The sequence below is a fragment of the Lepisma saccharinum genome, chromosome 16 (genome assembly GCF_977018435.1).
Source record: "Lepisma saccharinum chromosome 16, izLepSacc3.1, whole genome shotgun sequence".
Classification (NCBI taxonomy): Eukaryota; Metazoa; Arthropoda; class Insecta; order Zygentoma; family Lepismatidae; genus Lepisma; species Lepisma saccharinum.
The window spans coordinates 58,208,827-58,232,528 of NC_139244.1; the positions used below are offsets into that span (position 1 = coordinate 58,208,827).

Here is a 23,702-nt window from a genome sequence, read left to right on the forward strand (position 1 = left end):
ACTTGTAGCAACCCACGTGCATTGTCGTACAAAGAAAGATACCCCTAGACAAATCTGAGCCGAGTACGAAGTGCACCGAACCTCGAGTGCGGAGGTAAAGTGTGGGGGGGCAGGATAGTAACATATTTATTTGGGGACTCTGTCCGGGATTGAACTTAGTTATTTGAGGTCTTGTCGCAGGATATTGAAAGAGATTTTTGCTTGAAAGTTAAGGAGAGAAACGGACGAGGATCGAACCGATGATCTTGCGAAACAGAAAAGGGGAAGTTACAAGAATGTCGCTTGGTAACTCGAGCAGGTCCAGCCCGACCGCGTCAGAACTTTCTGTTGTTGAGGAACAAAGGTGCGTTCCAAGAGTGACAATGGAGGAAATTCGTTTGCCGCTTCCGACATTTGAGGGAAATGTAGGGAAGGAAGATGCTTTTCGTATCTGGATAGGATTCAAGATTACGCGAGAACGCTGAAAATTTCTGAAGATGATCTTCTGAAGCAGTTTATTCCTCTTTCGTTGAGAAATGAAGCGAGGGAGTGGTTTTTGTTCACGGAACCGTTCGGTGATTTTTCACAATTCAGGCATAAATTCTTGCAGGCTTTTCATGGATTGGATTATCAGAGAGAAGCAGAGTTATTTTTGTCTCAGAGGTTTCAACTTGCTAACGAGGGATTGGCGGAATACGTTCGCAAGGTTGACAGGCATTTTAGTAGGATAAGGAATTCGGCTTCTGCACAGGAGAGAATTGACTTTGTGAAATCGCACTGCAATCCGGTATTTAGGGATTATTTGTACAACAAGACATTCACTTCTATGAGAGAAATGAGCGAGTACTCGCTAGAATTGCAATCGGAGTTTTTGGAAAGGCAGAGATTCAAGTCTTTCGTTTCTGAAGACGAAATTTACAGCTGGTCGTTGAGAAAGTCATTTAACCAGGAATGCGAAGAGGAGAGGGGGAGAAAGAAATCTGATATTTTCTTGGACCCTGTGAGCATTGGTTTTGACCGCCCGAAAGTCGAGCGCTTGAGGGCTGAACATGTGGTTTCACGCCCTCCACCCTCGCGGCTTGCGGTGAGGGATGAAAACAAACAGAACCGCTTTTCGAGAGAAGGATTGCCATGCTGATGGAGGGTACCGATATCTCAGAGGAAAACAAGCCGAAATTGATTGCCATACTGAGAAGGCATATTGATGTTTTTCAAGATAAACGGGGATTAGCAAAGGATTACGAGGTTCGTTTGGATGTGAATAACGAGAAGCCGTTCCGAGCGAAACCTAGGCCACTTTCTGAGCAAGAGAAGAAATTCGACGGGAAGCAGAAAAGGAAAACGGAAGCGATGTTTACAGATGCAGCTGGCAACACTGTAAATGGAAGACAGACGGCCGGACAGAACGAAACTTCGCCGCCCGTAGATCTTAACGATAAAGATATGTGGAAAAGAGAACAACAGAATGATCCTTATTTGTCGAAATTAATTGGATGTTTAAATGGAAAAGAAGTTGAAATAAAGGATGCTCGAGAGAAGAGAAAATTTGACTTTTATCTGCAACATTCCTGTCTCGACGATGATGGACTGCTTTACCGTTTCGTTGACGAAAACACTGGACTTTATCCACCGTTTAGCTCCAGATTGAAGCTGTGGGTACCAGAGAAGTTGAAGAGTAAAGTGCTTAAATCTTCGCATGATGATTTATTATCTGCGCACTTAGGACATGGAAAGACATTGTTTAAGGTCCTAGAGAATTATACTTGGGACGGAGTAGTCAAAGATGTCAGTAACTATTGCAAAAGTTGTATCACTTGTCTTCAGTATAATCCTGACAACAGCAGAAAGATGGGATTTATGAACTCGAGAAAATCTACTGCGCCTGGATACAAAGTGTTTCTGGACATTTTTGGACCACTGCCTACAAGTACGAAGGTGAGATACAAGTACTGTTTAGTCATTCAAGATGAGTTCTCAAGGCACATTAGTTTCACACCGCTTAGAACTACAACGGCGAGGACGATTTCACAAGCATTCTTGAAGTACTGTTTTCAATCAGGATTCCCGAAATACGTTGTCAGTGACAACCAGAGTGTATTTCGAAGCAAACTGTATTCACAAACGTTGCGTTCTGTGAATTGCAAGCCTGTCTATATTACGCCATATAGACCGAAGGGAAACAAATCAGAAGCAGCGATTAAGATAATCAAGCAAGCACTTGGAAAGTTCTGCAAGGAACACTCATCGTGGGCTGAAAACTTGGACGCGATAAGTTTTGCCATTAATAATGTAACGAATTCGATGACTGGGTTGAAACCGTCATTCTTGTTCTTTGGACGTGATTTGTACACACCGTATGACACTCGGAAAATAGAGCTTCAGAGGGAAGATGGAACCGGGGAGCACGTCACGGCGGAGAGACAGATGGATTACGTCATACAGTTAAAGGAAAGAATGGGCGCGGCTTTTGAATTCGCAAAAGAGAAAGAGGAAAAGACGAGGCAAAAAGCGTCAAAGTCCTACAATAAGGGCAGAAGAAGGGTTAATCTTCGTGTCGGAGATCGAGTACTGGTTCAAGAGCATAGGATTTCATCTGCTTTTAATAAGCAAACTGCGTGCTTTTTCCCGAAATTCAAAGGGATCTACAGAATTCTGAATTTCACTACTCCAAATAATGTTGTTTTGGAAAAGGAAGGTGAGGGGAAGAGAGTTCTGGCTAACGTTGACCAGCTGAAGGTCATTCCGAGAAGAAATTTGAGAAGTGTGAGGGAAAGCACTCGTCCCTAACTTCTACCCTGAGATCCATCTCAAGGGGAGGAGGTAGAAGGGCTGTGAAAAATGGTGAAAAAGAAGCCGAAAAAAAATTGACTTCTTGTTTGTACAGTAGTTAATTAAGTTCCTGATTTATTGTCGCTACACATTAGTGTCCTGGTAAATTCATTTCTTGTGAATGTAAGATTTAAATTACGGACTGTTGGTTTTTATGTTTTACACATAAAAGTAGATGAATAATTTGAGATTTTCATTCGCTAAGAGAATGCTGATGGATAGAAGTTCGATGCCCGAAGAAGGAAGCGAATCCCTTAAATATGAAAAATTGGAAAGCCATTTTAGTCGGGTCGTGTGATCGAGCAATAGAACTTTTGAAAGCATTTGAAGCTGAAATTCGGCAGGAGTCGAACCGAGTACCGCGGATGTCCCAGACGCAAGGACTAGGGGACTAAGAAGTCGGGAGTTCTTCGGATGGACCGAGGAGGAGGCTGAGTCGACCATAGAGCGGGAGCCGGACATGTTCTTTGGAAGGTGGAGGAGCTGAATCCGTCTGCACCTGGGAGCAGTCCTGATGACCAGGTGACCGCGATGTCCAGGAGGTTTCCAGGAATCCAGGAGGAAGAAACCGTGTGGAAATAGGATAATTAGTGCAGTGAAATCGAGACTCTTCTTTTCAGAGAGACGGTTGTGATGTGTAGTGAAAATAACGTTTTCAGTGAACTTTTTTCTCTTTCAGATACAGTGCTTAACTTTTCTCAGTAACTTTGAAAGACAATTCACACAGACTGAAATTTAAATTTCAGATTGAATTGTAACGCTGGGGAGGGGGAATCTGTTACCCTGCCCCCGTGTCAGGGCAACAGTGTTTCTTTTCCTTATTGAAATATTTATTAATATGTTAATTAATTGGGTAATCAAGTGTATAAACATATATATGTGTGATTAGTGTAAATCAATTTATTATGCATTTTTAGGTTCGTACTATTCCATGTATAAATACCATGTAGCTCTCTGTTCTTTCTTGGTGTTTCGAACGTTCAAAAGAAAGGCGGGCAGTTTAGCTGTTAAAGATTAAAAATTTTGAAAGAAGGGCGGTTGGCAACAGACGCCAACCAAACGCATATAAACTCCCAGATGAGAGTAGGGGAGGTCGGCTGTTGGAAATGAGACTTGGAAGGGAGAGGCTGTTTTTGCTTCGGTTAGCTAGGACCGGAGGACAGGTCTCCCGAAACGGATGCTGTAAGAGATTGGATTGCCGGGCAAGCTAGTGCCTTGGTGTCCAGTTTACAGGTAAAAAGGTAGTTTGTACTGGATGTTATTTTGAAAGTAATTACGGTGCGCCGGGCAGCCTAGTGCCTTGTCACCGTGGAGGTTGAGAAATGTACACGTCGGGCGGCCTAGCGCCTGTTAAGACGTTTCTTGGAGTAACGCGAGTCTACCTTGTGACAAGCGTACTTCCGATGTAATTCATGAAATGTAAAGCATCCAGGTACAAACAATAGAGATTCCAACATCAAAAATTAGAGTTTTGGCCCGATAAATAATTAGAGAAATGAACGTTCGGAAACGACTTGTATATACTTTAAATTTTACGTTAATTAAACTATAGAAATTATCCAAAATTCCCGTTTTTAATTTCACACATGCTGGACAAGGTAATTTATCCCCTATAGCAATAAGGTTTCGCAAAAGTTATCCGTTGTCTCTTGTACACTGGTGTGCAAAACCTAAGGACGAAAGTAAGTTTCGCATGCTGTGTCAGTTACAAGCGGCATAGATCGGTGAAACTTGAACCATACATACAAAGTAATGTTACAGTATGATACAGGAAAGAACAGAGAAAAACACGTGATGATCAAAACAGAAAATGACATTTTTACGCATAGACCGGAAATTACACGGAAGGCACTACGACTCATGATGGCCCCGTGACATTACAGAAGTAATGAAATGGTCCTTAGAAGGGTGTGTGATCACCACGGACAGCGATGCATGCTCTGCAACGTGCTCCCATGCTGCTCACAAGGTTGGTAATGAGTTCTTGTGGTATAGTAGTCCATGCCTCCACCAGCGCTGTTGTCAACTGTTGGATGGTTGTTGGTGCATATGGACGTGCTGCAAGACGTCTCCCCATTGCATCCCACACGTGCTCGATGGGATTCAAGTCAGGGGAACGGGCAGGCAAATCCATACGCCGAATATCCTCTCGTTCCAAGAGCTCCGCCACTTGCGCTGTTCTATGCGGTCGCGCATTATCATCCATAAAGATGAATTCGGGGCAACATTATGCCTCCCCACACAAGAACACCTGCACCACCAAAACAATCATGCTCGACAATTTTCCTAGGTTCATTGCGTGTTCCCACCTCTCGCCAGAGGAGTGTACGTCCAGAATCACTACTCGAACTGAATCTGCTCTCGTCTGAGAAGAGAACGCGACCCCACTCCTCCTCAGTTCAGTCCTGATGTTCTTGGCACCACCGCAAACAGTGCCGCCGATGCGCGGGTGTCAACGGAACACAACGTAATGGCCGTCGGGCAAAGAGACCACACCCATGCAGTCGACGTGTCACTGTGGATCGTGAGATTGGACGAATCGCGGTCCTATTAAATGTGTTTGCAATTCCACCCGCTATTTGACGTTGGTCCCTGCGTGCCTGTTGCACAATGTAGCGGTCGTCCGCTGCTGTAGTTGACTGTGGTCGACCACCACCTCTTCTTTGCACAGCAGTGCCTGTGGTTCGGAATGCTCTCCATGCATGTGAAACAATGCTGTGGGCAATCCCAAACTCCTGGGTCACACTCGTCACACTTCGTCTTTCTTCCAGTTTCCCGATGATTCTTCCCCGTGTAAACGCATCCAAATGTTGTCTCCGGGCCATTTTTTTGTGACTAACACCACCACAATGCACCTTAACAGCCCTCTGACTGACACACACTGTCTCGTCCCATTCATTCAACTGCTTCGTGTTGTTGGAGCTGACCCATTCGGCGCAATGGTCATGCTGGCGTCATGCCATGCAACTTCTTGGTCCCTGTGCATGTGTAGTCAACCTCTGGCAACATGCTGCCGGGCTTTCATTCATTTGCACCGACTACGAAATATTTTATGTTACTTTATCTATCTCGTCCTTAGGTTTTGCACACCAGTGTAGTTAATTATATAATTATGTTGACTTGTAGCAACCCACGTGCATTGTCGTACAAAGAAAGATACCCCTAGACAAATCTGAGCCGAGTACGAAGTGCACCGAACCTCGAGTGCGGGGGTAAAGTGTGGGGGGCAGGATAGTAACAGTTAACAATACTCATAATTATATACTTAGTATATAGTAATAAGTCATGTGTTTTTCTGTCTCCGTTCATAGCCCCCCCCCAAAGTTGGTGGTTTAGCGGTCTCAGCCCCCCAAATTTGATGGTCTAGAACATTTCAAATGTGTATTTAAAGTTAAGTTCATGTGGCACAATTCAGAGTAAACTTTACAAGAGAAGAAAAATAATAAATTAGATCCTCTTAAGCAAAATTATTTGGGAGGCTCTGCCCCCACATCATTAACATTTGGGGGGGGGGCTCGAGCCCCCCCAAGCCCCATGGAGTCGGCGCCTATGGTCATTGATACCCATCACTGTACCATTTGTAAGAGTGCAGTGAAAAATTTAGAAATAAATACTTTGAATCACAAGTTCCTTTATTTGCAAAAGAAACTAATTTTTCCAATTGTCTCTGCATTAAACGCAGTGTTACCCTGTAATCAATGGGTCCCGGGTTCGATACCCAGTGAAAGCACATGGTGGTTCAGATCCTATTTTAAACTGTGGGTCCAGTCCAGATTAACTTCTCTATGTATAATGAGGACTTAAAACGATTATTATTATTATTTTATGGGTGCACATGTAACATTGAAATTTTCGGTATTTGGAATATTATTTATTTTGTCCTGTATATTTATTTTTTAAAACTGAAACATGCAATTCGTAGTTTTATACAATCTCAATTGTTTGCAAATATATTTATAACATAAAACAATATATATATTTAATCGTAATAATTGAGGATTTGGTGTTTTAGACCTTTAATTTAACATATATTAAAAGCTCGGTCTCTGGCACCGTGAGCGATCAACAAGGTGACTTTTCTCATGTAACCCATGAAGGGTTAATCGGAACTTAACCTATAGTTTACAGAATCCATACCACTGTGCAATTTTCCTCCACTGGGGATCGAACCTCGGACCCCTTGATTCAAATACAACAGCGGTACTGATACACAGTGACGGCGCTTCCTGGTGCGGCACCCGGGGAAAGTGTCTGGAGGGGAAGGGGGCAAGACAATATTGCAAGGCGGCAGTTATACAGTGTGGGCATAGAGTATTTTATTATAAACTTTTATTGCTAAAGAACTATGCTAGATACAGATATGCGGTTTGTTGGAAATTGTAGCATAACTCGTAAAGGTTTGTTTTTTTATATATAGTACCGCGTGAGGCACCTAAAAGTACCACCTGAAATAGCGAAGAAACCAGAAACAGTAGCGATGTGAGGTTTGCGGGAAACAATAATATCAAATGGGGCTCGTAAATCGGAGGTATGGGGTGGGTCGAAAAATATTGACAAATGGGGCATCTGGAGTAAAGTCATATTTTTTTAAATGGAACGATATACAATAACATGCATAATATAAAAGAGCACACGCAGAGAAACACAACGCCGTTGGTCTCATGCATCTACTGCACATAGGAACGAAGATATGGCCATGTGAAAATATGTAAACAAACTAACAAGTGGCCCACTTGACAGTCAGTACCACGGCATGTACAAGTATGAGATGTCGGAAGCCATTGGACAAGATGAAGACAGAACGTGTTAAAGGAAGAAAAAATACAGTAGACATCGTCAGCACCATGTATTTGACAGTGTTACAGCATGACCATGACAGTATGTCGAAGAACCACTGCGTAAGAAGCGAAAACCTGTCAAAGTGTGTGTTCAAAGTGGTGGCCGTCAGCTGCGATACAGGCAACGAGGAGCCCACGCAAAGATCGTTGCACAGAATGTAGCATCTCGTAGGGAATGTCCCTAAAGGCCGCAGTAATGCGGTGTTGCATATCCTCTGGAGTTGTTGGCACATCCCGGTAGACAATGTCCTTCAGGTTTCCCCACAGGAAAAAGTCTAACGGTGACAAATCTGGGGAACGAGCCGGCCATTCGACAGGCCCTCCACGTCCAATCCAACGATTTAGAAATGTATTTTCCACACATACTGTAGCGCGTCTTGCACTGTGAGCTGGGCACCCGTCATGTTGGTACCACATTTCCCTCCTTGTCTGAAGTGGTATGTCCTCCAATAGTACAGGCAGTTCATGTTGTAAAAACTGTATGTATCAGTGCATTCAGTGTCCCTTGTATAAAAAAAGGGCCAATGAGATGTTCACCCACTATACCACACCACACGTTCACACTCCATGGGCGCTGGCGTTTTACTTGGCGAAGCCAATGTGGATTTGTCACCGACCAATAGTGCATGTTCCTTACGTTGACATTTCCATGATTGGTAAAAGTTGCCTCGTCAGTGGAGAGGATACGTGACAAATCGGGTGTGTCGTGTCGTAACATCCATGTGCAAAACCGAACACGGTCCACAAAATCATTCCCGTGAAGTTCCTGATGGAGGGAGATATGATATGGGTGAAACTTGTGTGTGTGCAGAATGCGCAATACACTTCGCTGACTCATCCCAGCATCCCTGGCAATTTCACGGGAGCTATCGTGCGGATTCACAGCAACAGCGGCGATAACATTTGTTGCACCTGCCTCACCTGTAGTTGGCTTGTTCCGCACACGTGCTCGTGGTGTTACACTTCGGTGTCTCTTAATTTAATAAATAACTTACCAAACAGACGTCGAGATGGCTGTCGTCTGTCCGGATATCTCTCTGCGTACACACGGTAGGCTTCTGAGGAATTATTTCGGCATTCTCCATAAATCAGGATCATGTCCGCTTTTTCTATGTTTGTGAACACCATAATCTTCGCTCTTACCACTACGACTGCTTGCTATGAACTAACACGATCTCATGGACCTTCTATCAAAACTTGCTCTGCGTAAAGGCAGTTCTGTCAGGCACCTGAGAAGTCTTACATGCCGTGGTACTGACGGTCAAGTGGGCCACTTGTTAGTTTGTTTACATTTTTGCACATGGCCATATCTTCGTTCCTATGTGCAGTAGATGCATGAGACCAACGACGTTGTGTTTCTCTGCGTGTGCTCTTTTATATTATGCATGTTATTGTATATCGTTCTATAAACAAAAATATGACTTTGCTCCAGATGCCCCATTTGTCGATATTTTTCGACCCACCCCATACCTCCGATTTACGAGCCCCATTTGATATTATTGTTTCCCGCAAACCTCACATCGCTACTGTTTCTGGTTTCTTCGCTATTTCAGGTGGTACTATTAGGTGCCTCACGCGGCAGTACACTTCGACATGTGCTCCCTTTGTTGCCCTTAGAACGTCTAGGCGATACTCAATTTCTCTCCATGTCTTTGTCAACATCTCTTACGTCACCGTCTCTATAGCATCCCGTATTCATGTCTGAAGAGTTTGCATATCAAGAACTCGTGAACTAAACACTGTGTCCTTAACGTAACCCCATAAAAAAGTCAAGAGGGGTTATGTCCCGCGAACGCGGTGGCCATGATATGGGACCGTCTCTACCGATCCATCTGTCTGGAAAGTGTCATGTACTGATAAAAAACTTTATGAGTTAAGCTACCATTTCCAACAAACTGTATATCTGTATATTGTTCAGCAATAAAAGTTTGTAATGGGGAAAGACCAGTGACGTGCGGTGACGTCGACACTTGGGGTAGCAGTCAGTGGCGTGCTCAAGGGGGGGGGGGTTGGTGTGAGTCACACCCCTTCTCCCTTTAGGGCCAGTATTCCTTCAAAAAAGAAGAATGACAATAACAGGAAAAGATTGCAAAATTATGAATGAGTACTAGAAAAAAGTACACGTAACCCCCACCCACATTCGAAAATAAAAAACTATTTGATTTGACTCTAAGCCAGAGATCCTGGGTTCGAATCTCGGATTGGCCATTTGTGTTCTTTGTGTGTGTTCCTTCATCTATTTTGTTGTACCAAAGGTGGCGGAAAAGCGAAGTAAAATAAACCAAATTGAGCAATCAATCAATGATTTGATTTCATTTTTGTTACTTAGCGTCGTTTTTTTGTCACATTTGGTTAATTGTGAAGATGATACGATGAAACTGATGAAGGGACGAGCACAGGGAACGCCCATGCCCGGGTCGGGGTTCGAACCCGGAACGCCTGGTGTCGTAGCGCGCTGTGATAACCACTCCCCCGCGCTTGGTTGATTTGGTGACAGGAAACAAAACACAACACACTTTTTTGTAGTTTCTTCAATGATATTCATTTGACTTTTTGAGTTCTGAGATACATTTTTCATTCCAAATTATTTCATTATTCACTGCAACACATAGGACAAGAATGCGCACTCATCACGGGTTCGAATCCTGGCCTGGATTGTTCATATGAGGTCCCTTCACCAATTTCATCATATCATCACTCAATCCTCATTTTCGCGATAACCAAATGTGGCAGAAAAGCGAAGTAAAATAAACCAAACCAACAACAATATGAACACGCGTTCTCTTGCCCAAATAAATACATCCGTATTTATGACTGTTACAGGCCAATATATTAGTATATTTAAATAAAACACTACTAAAACGAGAGTAAGAGAGAGCCTGAGCACATATTTGTAATTTAATCATTATATATTCCATATTTGAAAAAGAAAGAAAGAAAGCATAACATTATTGTCTGCACATAACACGTTCCCATTTTATAAACAATAAAACTACATCCCATATCATACATACACACATATTGTACAACGTGTAAAAGGTTGTGTAAATACAGAGAACATAAGTACTGCAGAAAATTTTACCCTGTGTTCTTTAGAGGATTTACAAAAAAATTATGAGAAACCAATCCCCTATCTGTCCTATAGGAGATAGACTGGGGGACCTGAAAGCCTGGGCTTTCAACCATTGCAGCGGGGAGCGTGGGGGCAAGGGAAGTAGAGGTAGAAATCTTCCTTTTCCTTGGGCCGGCCGTTTCTACCTGGAAACTGGCCTGGCTGAAGAAGAGCGAGCTAGGGTATCCGGCCTGCTTTGCCCGCGGAGAACACCGATGGACGAGAAGTGCGTGGAAAAGAAGGTGTTGCATATGAGCTGTGGTGGCTTTAACAAGACAATAAATATTGTGATTTGAATATAATTCGAGATGTGAGATTGATTGATCTATCTCTGCTAGACTAGCTACTCCTCAGTGCACGTCACTGGGAAAGACTTTATGCTCACCCTGTATTACTTGCACACTGTGCATGAACAGAAAGAAAGTCACTACGAGACGTCAAGTTGTATATTGGTCCTTTCGGTCTCCTGCGTCTAATAAACAAGGAATAACAATAGTCGGTGGTCTTTTCATCTTTCACATGGAGGAGCCTTCCTTTCCCTTTCCCCCGACCATAAACGCTGCCGGCGAGAAGTGATAAATGGTTACCAGAAACTAAACAATCACATTCACTGCGCAATCTCATTGTTTATAATTTTATCAATAATAATAATAATAATAATAACGATTTTATTGAGAGGACGTGTTTCGGCTTCGCGGGCCGTTCTTACAACAATGACCATTATATACATTGGTAGCACGGTAGCACTGTAAGTTGGCAACTTGAGTTCGCTCATTACGCATTGTTCGTTTCACTGAAACACTTTATATTTTAGGGTAGCCCATCTCAAAATATTCGGGATTAGATTTGAATTCCTTAGTGTGGAAAACTTTGTGAAAAAATGATTTTCCCGTTGATGTTTTTGGTGTCGATTTTTTTGTGTGGATATATATTATGTTGATGTTTCTGCCGTCATTGCTTTTGGCGTCGATGTTTTTGCCGTAGATATTTTTGCCGTCGATGTTTTTGATGTCGATGTTTTTTTCGTCGATGTTTTTGCCGTCGATGTGTTTGATGTCGATGTTTTTACGGTCGAGGTTTTTACCGTCGATGTTTTTGACGTCGATGTGTTTACGGACGATGTTTTTACCATCGATGTTTTGTTGGCGATGATTTGACGCTACACCGGCGGCTACGGACCTCCTAAATACGTCCTTCCTATCCTTCAAAGTCGTATGATCCCAATATTGTCTTCCAATAAGTTCAGAGGAAATTATACAACAAAAGCTAAACGAATATATTTTTCATTATCTAATTTTAATACTTGATAAGTTTTTCTGGGGGGGGGGGGTCCTGACCACAAAGTTTCATGACTCCACCGGACCCCACCTTTGGCTACAAAATCAGTATGAAGCGGTTTCGGGCTCATCATGACGTCTCAAATCAGAAGATTTTGCAATTAATCCCGCGCTGCACGTGCACACGATTCGCGTACGAGCGCTCGTGGTGATAGGTTCACTAGCAAAAAGCGGTACATATCCGAAGGAGCAGCAAATCGCGAGTGATAGGATCAATTTCGTCGACTTTATTGTCAACGTTAATTGCTTATAAGTGTGTAGTGCATCGATTCAGTGTATTTTTTTTTCCTTTGGTGTTCAAACTCGACAGCGCCCCATTAGATCACCGTGGCTTCTGGCGGGCAGCCGGTTCCCACCCAGGATGCCGAAATGTTGGCCTCGAGGGAGAAGACGGCAGCGGAAGGATTAGTCAACCTGGCCACACCGGAGTTTACAATAACCCAACACGATGATGACATTACCATGGCTGACTCGGTACAACGCTCAGGTAAAAGGACACTGGACGAGGTGAGTGAAGCCGATCGCAATCAAGAGAAAATGTTTCGCCCCACTCAACTGGACCACCGACCCCAAACTCTTTGGTATTCGACCGACACCACCGGCCCATTTGTGGTCCTCTTAGAAGGACAGAACCAAAATATCGGTAAACTTTCTAGTGGCAGCCTAGGTAATAAATTCCGGAAGGCCCACATTCCAGTGTGCCTAGTGGAACAATGTGGCAAAAACAGGGTACGGGCCACTTTCAAAACAGCAGAACAAGCAAACGCTTTCGTTCGGAACGGGACCTTTTTGGACTCCTTGGGGGTCCGAGCCAAAATACCACATAGCTTGATCCAACGGGAAGGGCTAGTGTATGGGATAGAATTTGACGTAACAGAACAGGACATCCTCGATGGCATCGATTCTCCCTTTCGGGTTACTTGCGCTAAAAGACTAAAAAAAAAAAAATCTGGCGAGAGGATGGCACTTTCCAACTCGTGGACACAAAGTTGATATGCCTCACCTTCCACGGCAAACACTTGCCCGAAAAAGTGCTGATAAATAAGGAAATCTTCACAGTCAAACCGCGAGTTCGATCGGTTTTACAATGCTCTGGCTGTTTCCGATATAATCATTCCCAGGTTCAATGCCGGTCTAAACCACAATGTGCTAACTGTGGCCAAGAACGACACGGGGAAGGATGCTCCAACCCCCCTCACTGTAGCAATTGCAAAGGCCCCCATGGGGCACGTGACCGTCAATGCGATTTCTGGCAAAGAGAACAAACCATTCAAACTCGTATGGCGGAAGAAAATATTTCCTATTATGAAGCAAAAGCCAAACTCCTTGGAACCTTCCACCCACCCTTAACTCGGGAAGACATTTTGAATCCCATGCTAAACAAGCGTGACTTTCCCAAATTGTCACCCACAACCACCTCGACCCCCTCGAACGGAACACGCCAACTCGGCGCTTGGGATAACCCCTTCCATACATTACAGAAGCACCTTGTTTCTGACCCTTCCACCGCAAGTGGTCGACAGACCGCCACGCCGCAGGCAGTGGAGACAGTTCGTTCAAAAAACAAAATTTCTCCCCGCCGCTGGACTGGCAAGCATAATAATCCCGTGCCCCATTCCTCCTCGAAGGAACAACATGCAGATCTACAAGTCAAGGCATCCAGCAACAACGTTGAAAAAACAAGAACCATTTCTAGTTCATCGACATCGGAAGATGAATTTACCCCCTCTCCCCCCATCGGGCGTAACGCTCATCCGGCCCGGAGGACCCCCCCGGACCCGATACCATCGCCGCCTTCGGAACCATTGCAAGTTCACCATTCCGAACAACAAACGATCTACAAATCACTCTTGGACCTCATAACGACCTTATGGGCATCAGTGCTCCAAATATCAAATATACGCGAACAAAAGATTCTCATCCAGCAAATTCAAGCACTCACGACCCAACTGTTATCCATCATAGAAGGCTGATTATCTATCCTTCGCCACCCAGGTGCTCCTAACAACTATAGCCTTACAACAAACTGTTACCTTCAACCCTTTTTCGACTTTCTTTTTCCTTTTTTTTTGTTTTATTACCCTCTCGATAAAATGAATATATTACAACGGACGCTCGCCTATTCCGGCATAGACCGCCTCCATGAGTCTTTCTCTCTTGTTTATTTTTCTTTTTTCCCTCCCCCTCCATGTCATTTCCTGTTCTTATTCAATGGAACGTCCGCAGCTTTTCGGCCAGAAAATGCGAATTACAGAAACTTGTGGCGGATTATAAACCGCATCTCCTTAGTTTACAAGAGGTGAAAGGAACTCGCTATGAGAACTACAGATTACCACATTTCATCTCTTATGGTCCCCCTTTCCCCGCAACACAACGAGGTGTTGCGATTTACGTCCACGAAAATCTCCCACATTCCCCCCTCTCTCTCCCCTCCTCGCATCCTTTAATTCACCAGTATAACGTCGAAATTGTTGCTGTCCGCATTCATTTTCATCAACACCTATTCACACTCCTCTCCCTTTATATTCCTCCCCATCACTTTTCGCAGAACATCCCTTTATCCACCCTCACTGACCTTCTCGCCTTACTCCCAGGACCCTATCTCATAACCGGTGATTTCAATAGCCATCACCAGCTGTGGGGCAATGTCCTGACCGATAGATTAGGTTACACCATAGAAAATTGGATCCTTGAGAACGACTTCATTATAATGAATGACGGTACCCCCACCCACTATCCACACAATGGTTCCCGTCCGACTGCTATCGATTTAACATTAGTGTCTCCAAACCTTTTTTCTCATATTAACTGGACCAACGATATTGACTTACGAGGGAGTGATCACACGCCGATATTTCTTTGTTTACCCAATACCTTTTCGAAAACAGGCGTGACTGACATTCCTGTCCGTCGATGGACACGTGAGTCTATTAATTGGAAAACCTTTCGCTCTTATTTTCTCAAATTATACTATACGGATGATATACCCTCCCACCGGACAATGACATATACCAAATTCCTCCATATGATTACGTTAGCACTTGACCGGAGCGGTACGCGCCAAAAATTCTTTTCCAACGATCGATTTCCTAAGATTCATTGGTGGAACAATCAGTGTGCCGCCATCAAAAAAAAAAAAAAAAAATAGCACTCACAAAACTCTATGCTAAACACCCCACGCCCGAAACATGGCTGGAGCTCCACAAACTTCAGACGCTCGCAAAAAATACATATACCAAAGCCAAACGACTGGCATGGAAACTTTTCTGTCAGTCCCTTGATGTGACTCTCCCCATAGGAGTCATTTGGCGCAAATTTAACTCTTTACGACACCCCCATGTTCCTCGCCCCCGACCGATTAATAATGCCTGGGAAGTCGAATTTATGGACCTCCTAACACCTCCTACGGTCACCCTACCTCCCCCATCACTAGCCCAGACAAACATTTCATTCACAGCAGATTTCCCCGCTGTTACAATATCGGAACTTCAACATATCCTAGAGAATACCCCCTCTACTGCCCCAGGATATGATGGCATCACTTACAACACCCTCAAACACCTCCCAGAACAAGGACTTAATATCCTCACGGCAATCTTCAACTCTGTTTATCGTAGGGGTAAAATCCCGCGAGGTTGGACTCAACATGTTGTCATTCCAATATTAAAACCGACTAAACCAGCTACCCATGCCACGTCCTACCGCCCCATTGTTCTTATACCAGTAATGGCTAAATTATTCGAAAAAACTTTACAACACCGAATAACGTGGAATTTAGAGAAACGAAATTTTTTTCCTCCCTCTCAAATGGGATTCCGTACCGGGCTTGGAAGCCAAGACGCTATATGTACCCTCACAGTGGCACTTCAGAATAGCCAACTCTTGCGACAATACTGCTTTAGCTTATTCATAGATGTTGCTCACGCCTACGATTCGGTCCAAATTCCCATATTATACCAAATTCTAGCTAATCTTCACATTCATCCGGTGGTAGTTCACTTAATATGGCATTTATATCATGAACGAATATTGGTTTTTTGGTTCCCCCATAATGTTACGGGACCACGACTAATCCGGGGTGGTGTCCCCCAAGGCTCCCCACTCAGCCCAATTCTTTTCAATATATATACACACAATACTTGCATCAAACACCAAATTCTACTCATCATATCCTTCAATATGCTGACGATTTTTGTTTTTATAATAGCACATCAGATGCCACTCGAGGCATCTTAGACCTACGCAAATTTATCATTCAATTACGTGATCAATTAGCGCTCCGCGGCTTATCATTTTCCCCGGAGAAATCACAGATTATTATTTTCAATCCGTATATGCTTACTCGCTATCCCAATACACTAACTCATTTACATCACATTCCGGTGGTCCAAACCTGTAAATACTTAGGTATTCATTTCGACCGTAAATTAACTTGGCAACCACATCTTCAATATTTGATCACAAGAGGGAAAAAATTGATTAACATTCTGAAAGGGCTTGCCACTACCAAATGGGGGGGCCACCCCTCCATTATGCTATTATTTTATAAGAATTGCTTTCGCTCACTTTTTGACTATTCGGCGCCCGTATTGGGAGGGATGCCTGATCGCTGGCTCCAAAAAATGGATATCTTACAACGTCAGGCACTCCGCCTTTGCCTCGGATTAATGGCATCTAGTCCCAATGTAAGCGTTTATGGAGAGAGTACTGAACCGCCTCTCTCATTCCGATATCAATACTCTACCACGAAATACATATTGAAAACATGGGAACGACACCCTCATCCCTTCAATACCGAGTTCGCTATTCAACGCCAACTGGAAGCAAATTTAACTCTCGATCGCTCTCGCCCTCGGCTTTTCTTTTTATCTTGTTATAATATTGATCGCGACGCCTACCATCTCAGCTTTACATTTACATCCCCTTTGATATACACTTTACCAATACTCACCGCCCCTCTCCCTAATATTAACTTTACTGATTTCGGTCGACACGAATATTACAAAGAACTCTGGCCCGACCATACTTTTATCTACACAGACGGGTCCAAAAATGCCGACCGCGTTGGATGTGCCTTTTATGTCCCTCAATACAATGTTGTACGACAATTTTCCTTATCGCCAGAAGCGTCTATTTACTCGGCAGAGTGCTATGCCATTTATCAGGCCTTGATCCATGCTCGTGAAGCACAATACACGCAAACTTTAATTCTCACAGATGCCCTCAGCGTATTATTCACGATCGCTCGTTGTGGTAAGGATGCTTACCGGTTGCAACTCTTTCCCATTTTAATTTTACAAGAGTATTTTCACCTCCAAAACAAAGCCCAACGCGTACAGTTTACCTATGTCAAAGCGCATAGCAATCTTAATCCTCATCAAGACCTTGTGGATCATTATGCCAAAACAGCTGTGGACGTTCCTCCCCCCTCTCCTATCCGACTTGCCTATACTGATCTGCTCCCACGGGTCACCTCCAAAACAAAGCCCAACGCGTACAGTTTACCTATGTCAAAGCACTTAGCAATCTTAATCCTCATCAAGACCTTGTGGATCATTATGCCAAAACAGCTGTGGACGTTCCTCTCCCCTCTCCTATCCGACTTGCCTATACTGATCTGCTCCCACGGGTCAAAAAAAAAATTCACTCAGTGGGAAAATTGGGTCCATGACGCAGTGGCAAAAACCACTACTTACAAATGGTTCTATGATAAACTCCCTATTCGACCCTGGTTTCATCATTTAAAAATGCCTCGTGAAGTGATCACCTGTATCCTACGCCTTAGAACGGGACACGTGACCACAAACGAGCATCTGGCACGAATTCCTCAAACTCCTTCTCCCAATTGTACCTGCGGAGAACATAAACAAACCCCCACCCACTTCTTTTTCCAATGCCCGCTATGGAACACACAACGACAGGCACTCCTCCACAGACTCCTTCGACAAAAGGTTGCTTTCCCCTTCTCCTTGCCCACTCTACTTTCATCTCCTTCCCCCTCTATAATGTGGATTCTCTATGGATTTGCCCGACAGTGCGACCAAAGAGACCTTCGCTTTTGATTCCATCCCTCATCATTACTGTATTATAGTGACAGTGAAGTGTGAACCAATATAGTGCTGTTTATATTAGTGCGCGAACTTCTAGCCCTCAATGTTCTCAGACCGTTGCGCAAGACTGCTACCATTCAACAAGCGGTGAGGGGCATGAAGAAGAAGAAGAAGAAGCACGTGCACACAATTTATTTACCCAAACAAGTATGCTTTCGTTATGAGTGTGATATGTAGAATCTTTTACCGTTCCAGAATTTTAAATTTTCCTGTATTAAATTTCGATGTATGTTCTACTTCGTCGAGACATGACTTGCTGAAGTTTTCGTATTTCAGCAATCAAAATCTTAATATGAGCTCCAACTCAAATTTGAATTACGTGAATGTTGGAACAGATAGGAAGGTAGCCTTTAAAATGTTCCACGGTGGAAATGAACCTACAGTTATATTTGTGCCTGGATTTATGTCGACAATGGAAGGTGTAAAAGCCCAAAGTCTGGAAAAACTCTGTAGAAAACTAGATCAGAGTTACATCAGGCAAGTGTGTCAACATACTTTCTCAGGTTGCGCAGTACATGTGTCCACCTTAGGTTGTAACAAAATTTCGGGGTACTACTTAACTATAGGGGTGACACATATAAATCATCTATTTCGCACTTTTTTACATTGCTAACATACTATTGTGGAATGCGGAACATTTCTTTAGGTGAAATAATCAATTTCTAACGAAAATAATGTCTATTTCTTACATTTACGACTACTTACTGTTACTCGTTATTTCGATTCTGTAACACACATTTTGGCGATAGCGTACTGGTTCATCACATCGCGCGTTGTGAGTGTGTTTTGTCGGTTTATGCAGTGTTGCAATCTTGTTCACCGGAAAATATCTACTTTCGTGCCCGGATTTGAAATTATGCTAATACATCGCAAACCATTGACGTTAGCCTCACAAACCATTGACGTTAGCCCCACAAACCATTCACGTTAGCCCCACAAACCATTTTCCGTAAGGTTAGGCAAGCATAGTTAAAGAAAATTAAAAATACTTGACATGTCATGTTATAGTGAAAACACGGTATTGGTAAATATGCGATATCGCCCAGACGGATTTCTTCAAATTTACAGGAGAAAGTACTTAATGAAATGAGTTTCTTTAGCATTCCGAACGTTCTTGGAGGTATTTTCGGTACTAGTTTACTATTGTTCGGACAGATTTCTTCATTTCTACAGAAGGAACTACGGTAAGTGTTTACTGGCCTTTGGACACCTATAACTTCTGAGTTTTGTCAATTTTTGACATTCGTATTTACCTATCTGCTTCGCGGAACATTCCGGGAATGGTTTTTGGGGCTATCCATCCCGGAATCGGTGCGAAATTTAAACAAAATATTTTCGTTTGAAATTTTTGACTCAAATTTCCCACCGATTCTGGGCTCTGCCCCTGGGGTAATTGACCTACCGCCGCGAAATGCTAAGGTGGCCCCGCCTCCGCTCCGCTCCGGCTCCCACGCTTTTTCTATAGATTCCCTGTTAAAGGCATGTTAGAAATTGGCCGGAGTCACCTGCCCCCAAACTTTTAAATTTGAAGAAATCAGTTTCCAGGATACGGAAAACTTTCACACAAAACACCTTCTCGATGTTAGACAATACTACAGGAACTTATTTCGGTAAGTAGTTTCTTCTGTAGAACTGAAGAAATGTGTCCGAAGGATAGTAAACTAGTACCAAACAGTCCCACATCACACAAAACACCTTCCAGATGTTAGACAATGCGGTAACAGTTTCGTACATCGGAGACACATTTCTTCATTTTTACACAAGAAACTACTTACGGAAATGAGTTTCTCCAAGGTTTACAACGTTCGTCGAGGTATTTTCTTTCATTGTTGAATATATTTGACCGGGAAATCATGTATTTTTCAAGAGAAATATCTCAGCGATGCACAATTGCCATTGCTTTCATTTGCTTGCCCTACGACAACCGGATGCTGCGTACGTTTGATGACGTAAGCCCCTGCCAGTGTTTCAACCCTTTTTTTTTACTATGCTTGCCTACCCTAACCAAACCTAACCTAACCTTATCAGAAATGGTTTGTGGGGCTTCAGTGTATGGTTCGTGGGGCTATTCGTCATCTACCCGTGCATAATGTATAATTTCCACCGGTGATGAACACGATAGTAGGTATTTTTCGGTGAAGAAGGTTGAAACACTGCATACCCACAACATGAGTCAAGATGTGCCCGCCATGCTGTGTGTTCCGGAAGCGAAGAAAGGAATAAAAAAAACACTCTGAATGTGAAAAATTGCGTTTGTTTTCGTGTAAAAAGCATAAAGGCACCTTGAACTATGTTCCGCAATACACAATTGGTAAGTACAAACCATGCGAAACACAAAATATGCGATTTTAATGTGTCTCCGATCTATGAAACTGTTACTGACAATGCTAAAGGAAGTTATTACCTTAAGTAGTTTCTTGTGTAAAAATGAAGAAATCTGTCCGATGTATAGTAAATTAGTACCATTCTCTATATTCTACATTCGCTCTTTTTTTATACTCAGAAGCCTAAACTTGACCCACATAACCTAGCAAGGAAACCATTGAGATACTTTTTTCGGAATGCTAGGGGCCTTAAACTTGACCAGCCAAAGCCCAGAATGAAATAATTTAGCAACATTACGTGCATTGCAGCAGCAGCAGTTAGTGTCCAAGATGACAGTAAGTGAATAGCTGCTCGGAAACAAAGAATCGTAGAGGAGTAACTATATGGAAGGAAAAAGATCGTTGGTAATGGCTCAGATTGTTTTATGAATTTTTCAAATTCTCCTAGAATGAAGACTAATTATCGTAGAATTTTGGCAATCATTGTCACACTAAATTTGAACCTTCCTTAAAGTTATGAGCACTGTTTGGTTTCAAAAAATAAAGTTATATTGAAAAAAAAAAAAAAAAAAAAAAAAACAACTTAAAAATACCTTACGCAAGCATGCATGCTTCCCATGGACAATGTATTTCTTATTGACAAGTGATTTGAAATGTGCAGGAAATCGAGGGTGTAGAATGGGACCACGGAGCCGTGGGAATTAATGCAGAAGTAAATGGAACCTTAGTAGAATGCATGTAGGGACTTTATTTTAGTGCTAAGGGAGCCAAACCTGGCGCGCCTAACCTAACTACGAAAGCATATATTGAACAAAATTTTAAGTAATCGCCAAAACTCCACAGTATGTGTTAACAGAAGTAAATTGAAATCGAACCATGTAAACATTGCATTCGTAGCATGATGAAATTGCAGTAAAACAAAAGGAACTTGGGCCAGATCGTTTTTTATGAAACACTCTGTAATCACTAAGACTCTGAAATATGGAAATCATGTAAAAATGCCTGTGTATTATGATTAATATGGAATTAAACAATCTAAACTTAGGTCAATTGCTTACCTCTTTTGTGCTGAATGATTTTTCCTCCCCCACATATATTGGGAATGAGTTAGGCAGGTAAGCTGTCTATAGTTCAGTTACCAATAGTTCTGGGTTGTAACAAACCCATTGACTTGAGTATTATGTTAGAACCCAGAAGTGGGTCACTTTAGTATGGTTTTAGTAGTAACAATAGATATATGTGGTGTAAGTAAATAATTAATATTCACTCTGATGAAAAAAGTACTGAATAACTTGAATGTTTCTCAAGTGGTAACTTTCTCTAGCATTCAAGTTCATGAACAGACAGTATCTTCACTTCAATGATGTTGATTTCGAAACTTTAATGCAGTTTTTGTTTATTGCTACTAAAATATACTTTTTGTTCTTTAAGAGTGTGTTATTAAACCAAATCAGAAGCAACTGTTGACATCAGTTAATGTACCATAACTAGCATTACAGTCTGCAGGATTGTTATGGTCTGTGAATGCACAATTTAAATAAATATACATTTTTAAAATTTTTAAAAGCTATTATTATTATTAGTAGTAGTAGTAGTGAAACTATGTGTGAAATGGAACCATGTTCAGTTGCTTGCCTAAACGCAAATATCACTGCATACCCCTGCTGAAAAGTTATGTGACAATTAAGACTCAAACGTGAAACTTTGGGATTTTTTTTTGTTTTTGAAATTACCGATTCATTGTCAAAAGGTATCTTCATCAATTTCTTCTCCATCTAACATTTTCTCTTCTTCACATTCTTTCAAGATGTTAATGATTCTTACTGCCTTGCTTTCATAGCTATGACAATACCACAAACAAGCAATTTCAAATTGTGACTAAATAAGTAGTTCACATGAAACTGGCGGGACTGGGCCACCATATCCCCAAGACTTCCACACCCAACAAAACTTAATAACTTATGTCCGTTTGCACTAACATTGCACAATCTTACGAGTTTGAAAATTCATGTGTCGGGGGAACCCTCAAATTATGATAATTTCCTATTTCACCAATCAAATGTCATAGCAGACAGTGTGAATCATGAAATCTAGCCTCAAAGCAACTGCTTAAATGTCATACAGATGGAAGCTCGTGATTGGTTACCTGTTTCTGGAAGACATGGTTCTACTTGTGGTGTGGCTTAATTACAGAAAAAAAGATGGAGGTAACGGGACATTTGTATCTGTTAACAGTGACAAGGAACTAGCACGTGGGGAAAATATTTACGTGGCACCCTTCACATGTGCTTACACCTTAATGCACAGTTTCCCGTATATTGGACTGCTTGCCGAGGATAAATTAAATGGTTTCCATGGAACCCCAGAGCTCACTCCTCTCAATTTGGTTTTATGAGGCCACCTAAAAGCCATGGTACAGATGCGAACTTTTAAAAAAGTCTCCCTCCTCTTAGTTGGAGTTGGAAGTAGTTGGAAACACTTCATTACTCCAGTATTTTGATAAGAGAATGGAGGGGAGGAAGATCGTTGCAGATAAGGCCACCCGTACTGTGAGTCACTGAACCTGAGGTGTAGGTAGGCTATATTCACATAAACTTGTTTCCTGGAAGTTTTCTCTTGGAGTGATCAGACATTAACTTGGTAGTCTACGGAAGAATGTTGTGCGTTCCTTCCTCTGTCTGTGAGTGTGCGTGTGTTCACCAAAACCTCTTTCTTTTTAACTTTCACATATTTTTATTGCTATCATGGGAATGAACCAGGTTAGCAATGAATAAATAAGGAAGGATAAAGAAAAAATACCAAAATTCCTGGCATGAGATTCTTCTCTACTCTTGATTTTTTAAATTTTTATTTAGTTTGTGTTTTAAGTCCACTTTTAAGCACAAATAGGCTAATTGGGACTGGACATACAATTCAAAGTAAGATCCAAACCACTATGTGCCTCCACCGGATATTGAACCTGGTACCCTTTGTTTGCAAGGCAACGACATTACCACCACTCCATCAGGGAGCCCCCCCTCTACTCTTGAAGAAAAGAGAAAATGAAAATGTTTTACATTCTGCATATGTGACAGTATTCTTTGGATGTTGTTTTGGGAGTATCTGTTAACTCTTTAATTCTCACTATTTTGAAGGATAAAACTAGTTGAAGCCGTGTTCATTCATGGTGCTAT

At 42.4% G+C, this 23,702-nt stretch overlaps 2 protein-coding genes across 2 annotated transcripts in view; one reads left to right on the forward strand and one right to left on the reverse strand.

The window, feature by feature from the left end:
* Nucleotides 1-5,207: 5,207 nt before the first annotated feature.
* Nucleotides 5,208-5,633, reverse strand: LOC146000598 (uncharacterized). The gene has a single exon (XM_083138351.1). The coding sequence runs from the start codon at nucleotides 5,631-5,633 to the stop codon at nucleotides 5,208-5,210; it is 426 nt and encodes a 141-aa protein (XP_082994477.1).
* Nucleotides 5,634-18,330: 12,697 nt separating this feature from the next.
* The window catches only part of LOC146000101 (palmitoyl-protein thioesterase ABHD10, mitochondrial-like), a 49,064-nt gene continuing 43,692 nt past the window's right edge, over nucleotides 18,331-23,702 (forward strand). Inside the window, exon 1 of the mRNA XM_083137441.1 lies at nucleotides 18,331-18,682. Within this exon, the coding sequence (XP_082993567.1) occupies nucleotides 18,366-18,682 (317 nt within the window). The 5' untranslated portion in view covers nucleotides 18,331-18,365. The remainder of the gene's footprint in view (nucleotides 18,683-23,702) is intronic.

Excerpts from the sequence above, each read along its gene's own strand:
- LOC146000598 (XM_083138351.1), bottom strand. The coding sequence starts at position 5,633 with ATGGCCCGGAGACAACATTTGGATGCGTTTACACGGGGAAGAATCATC.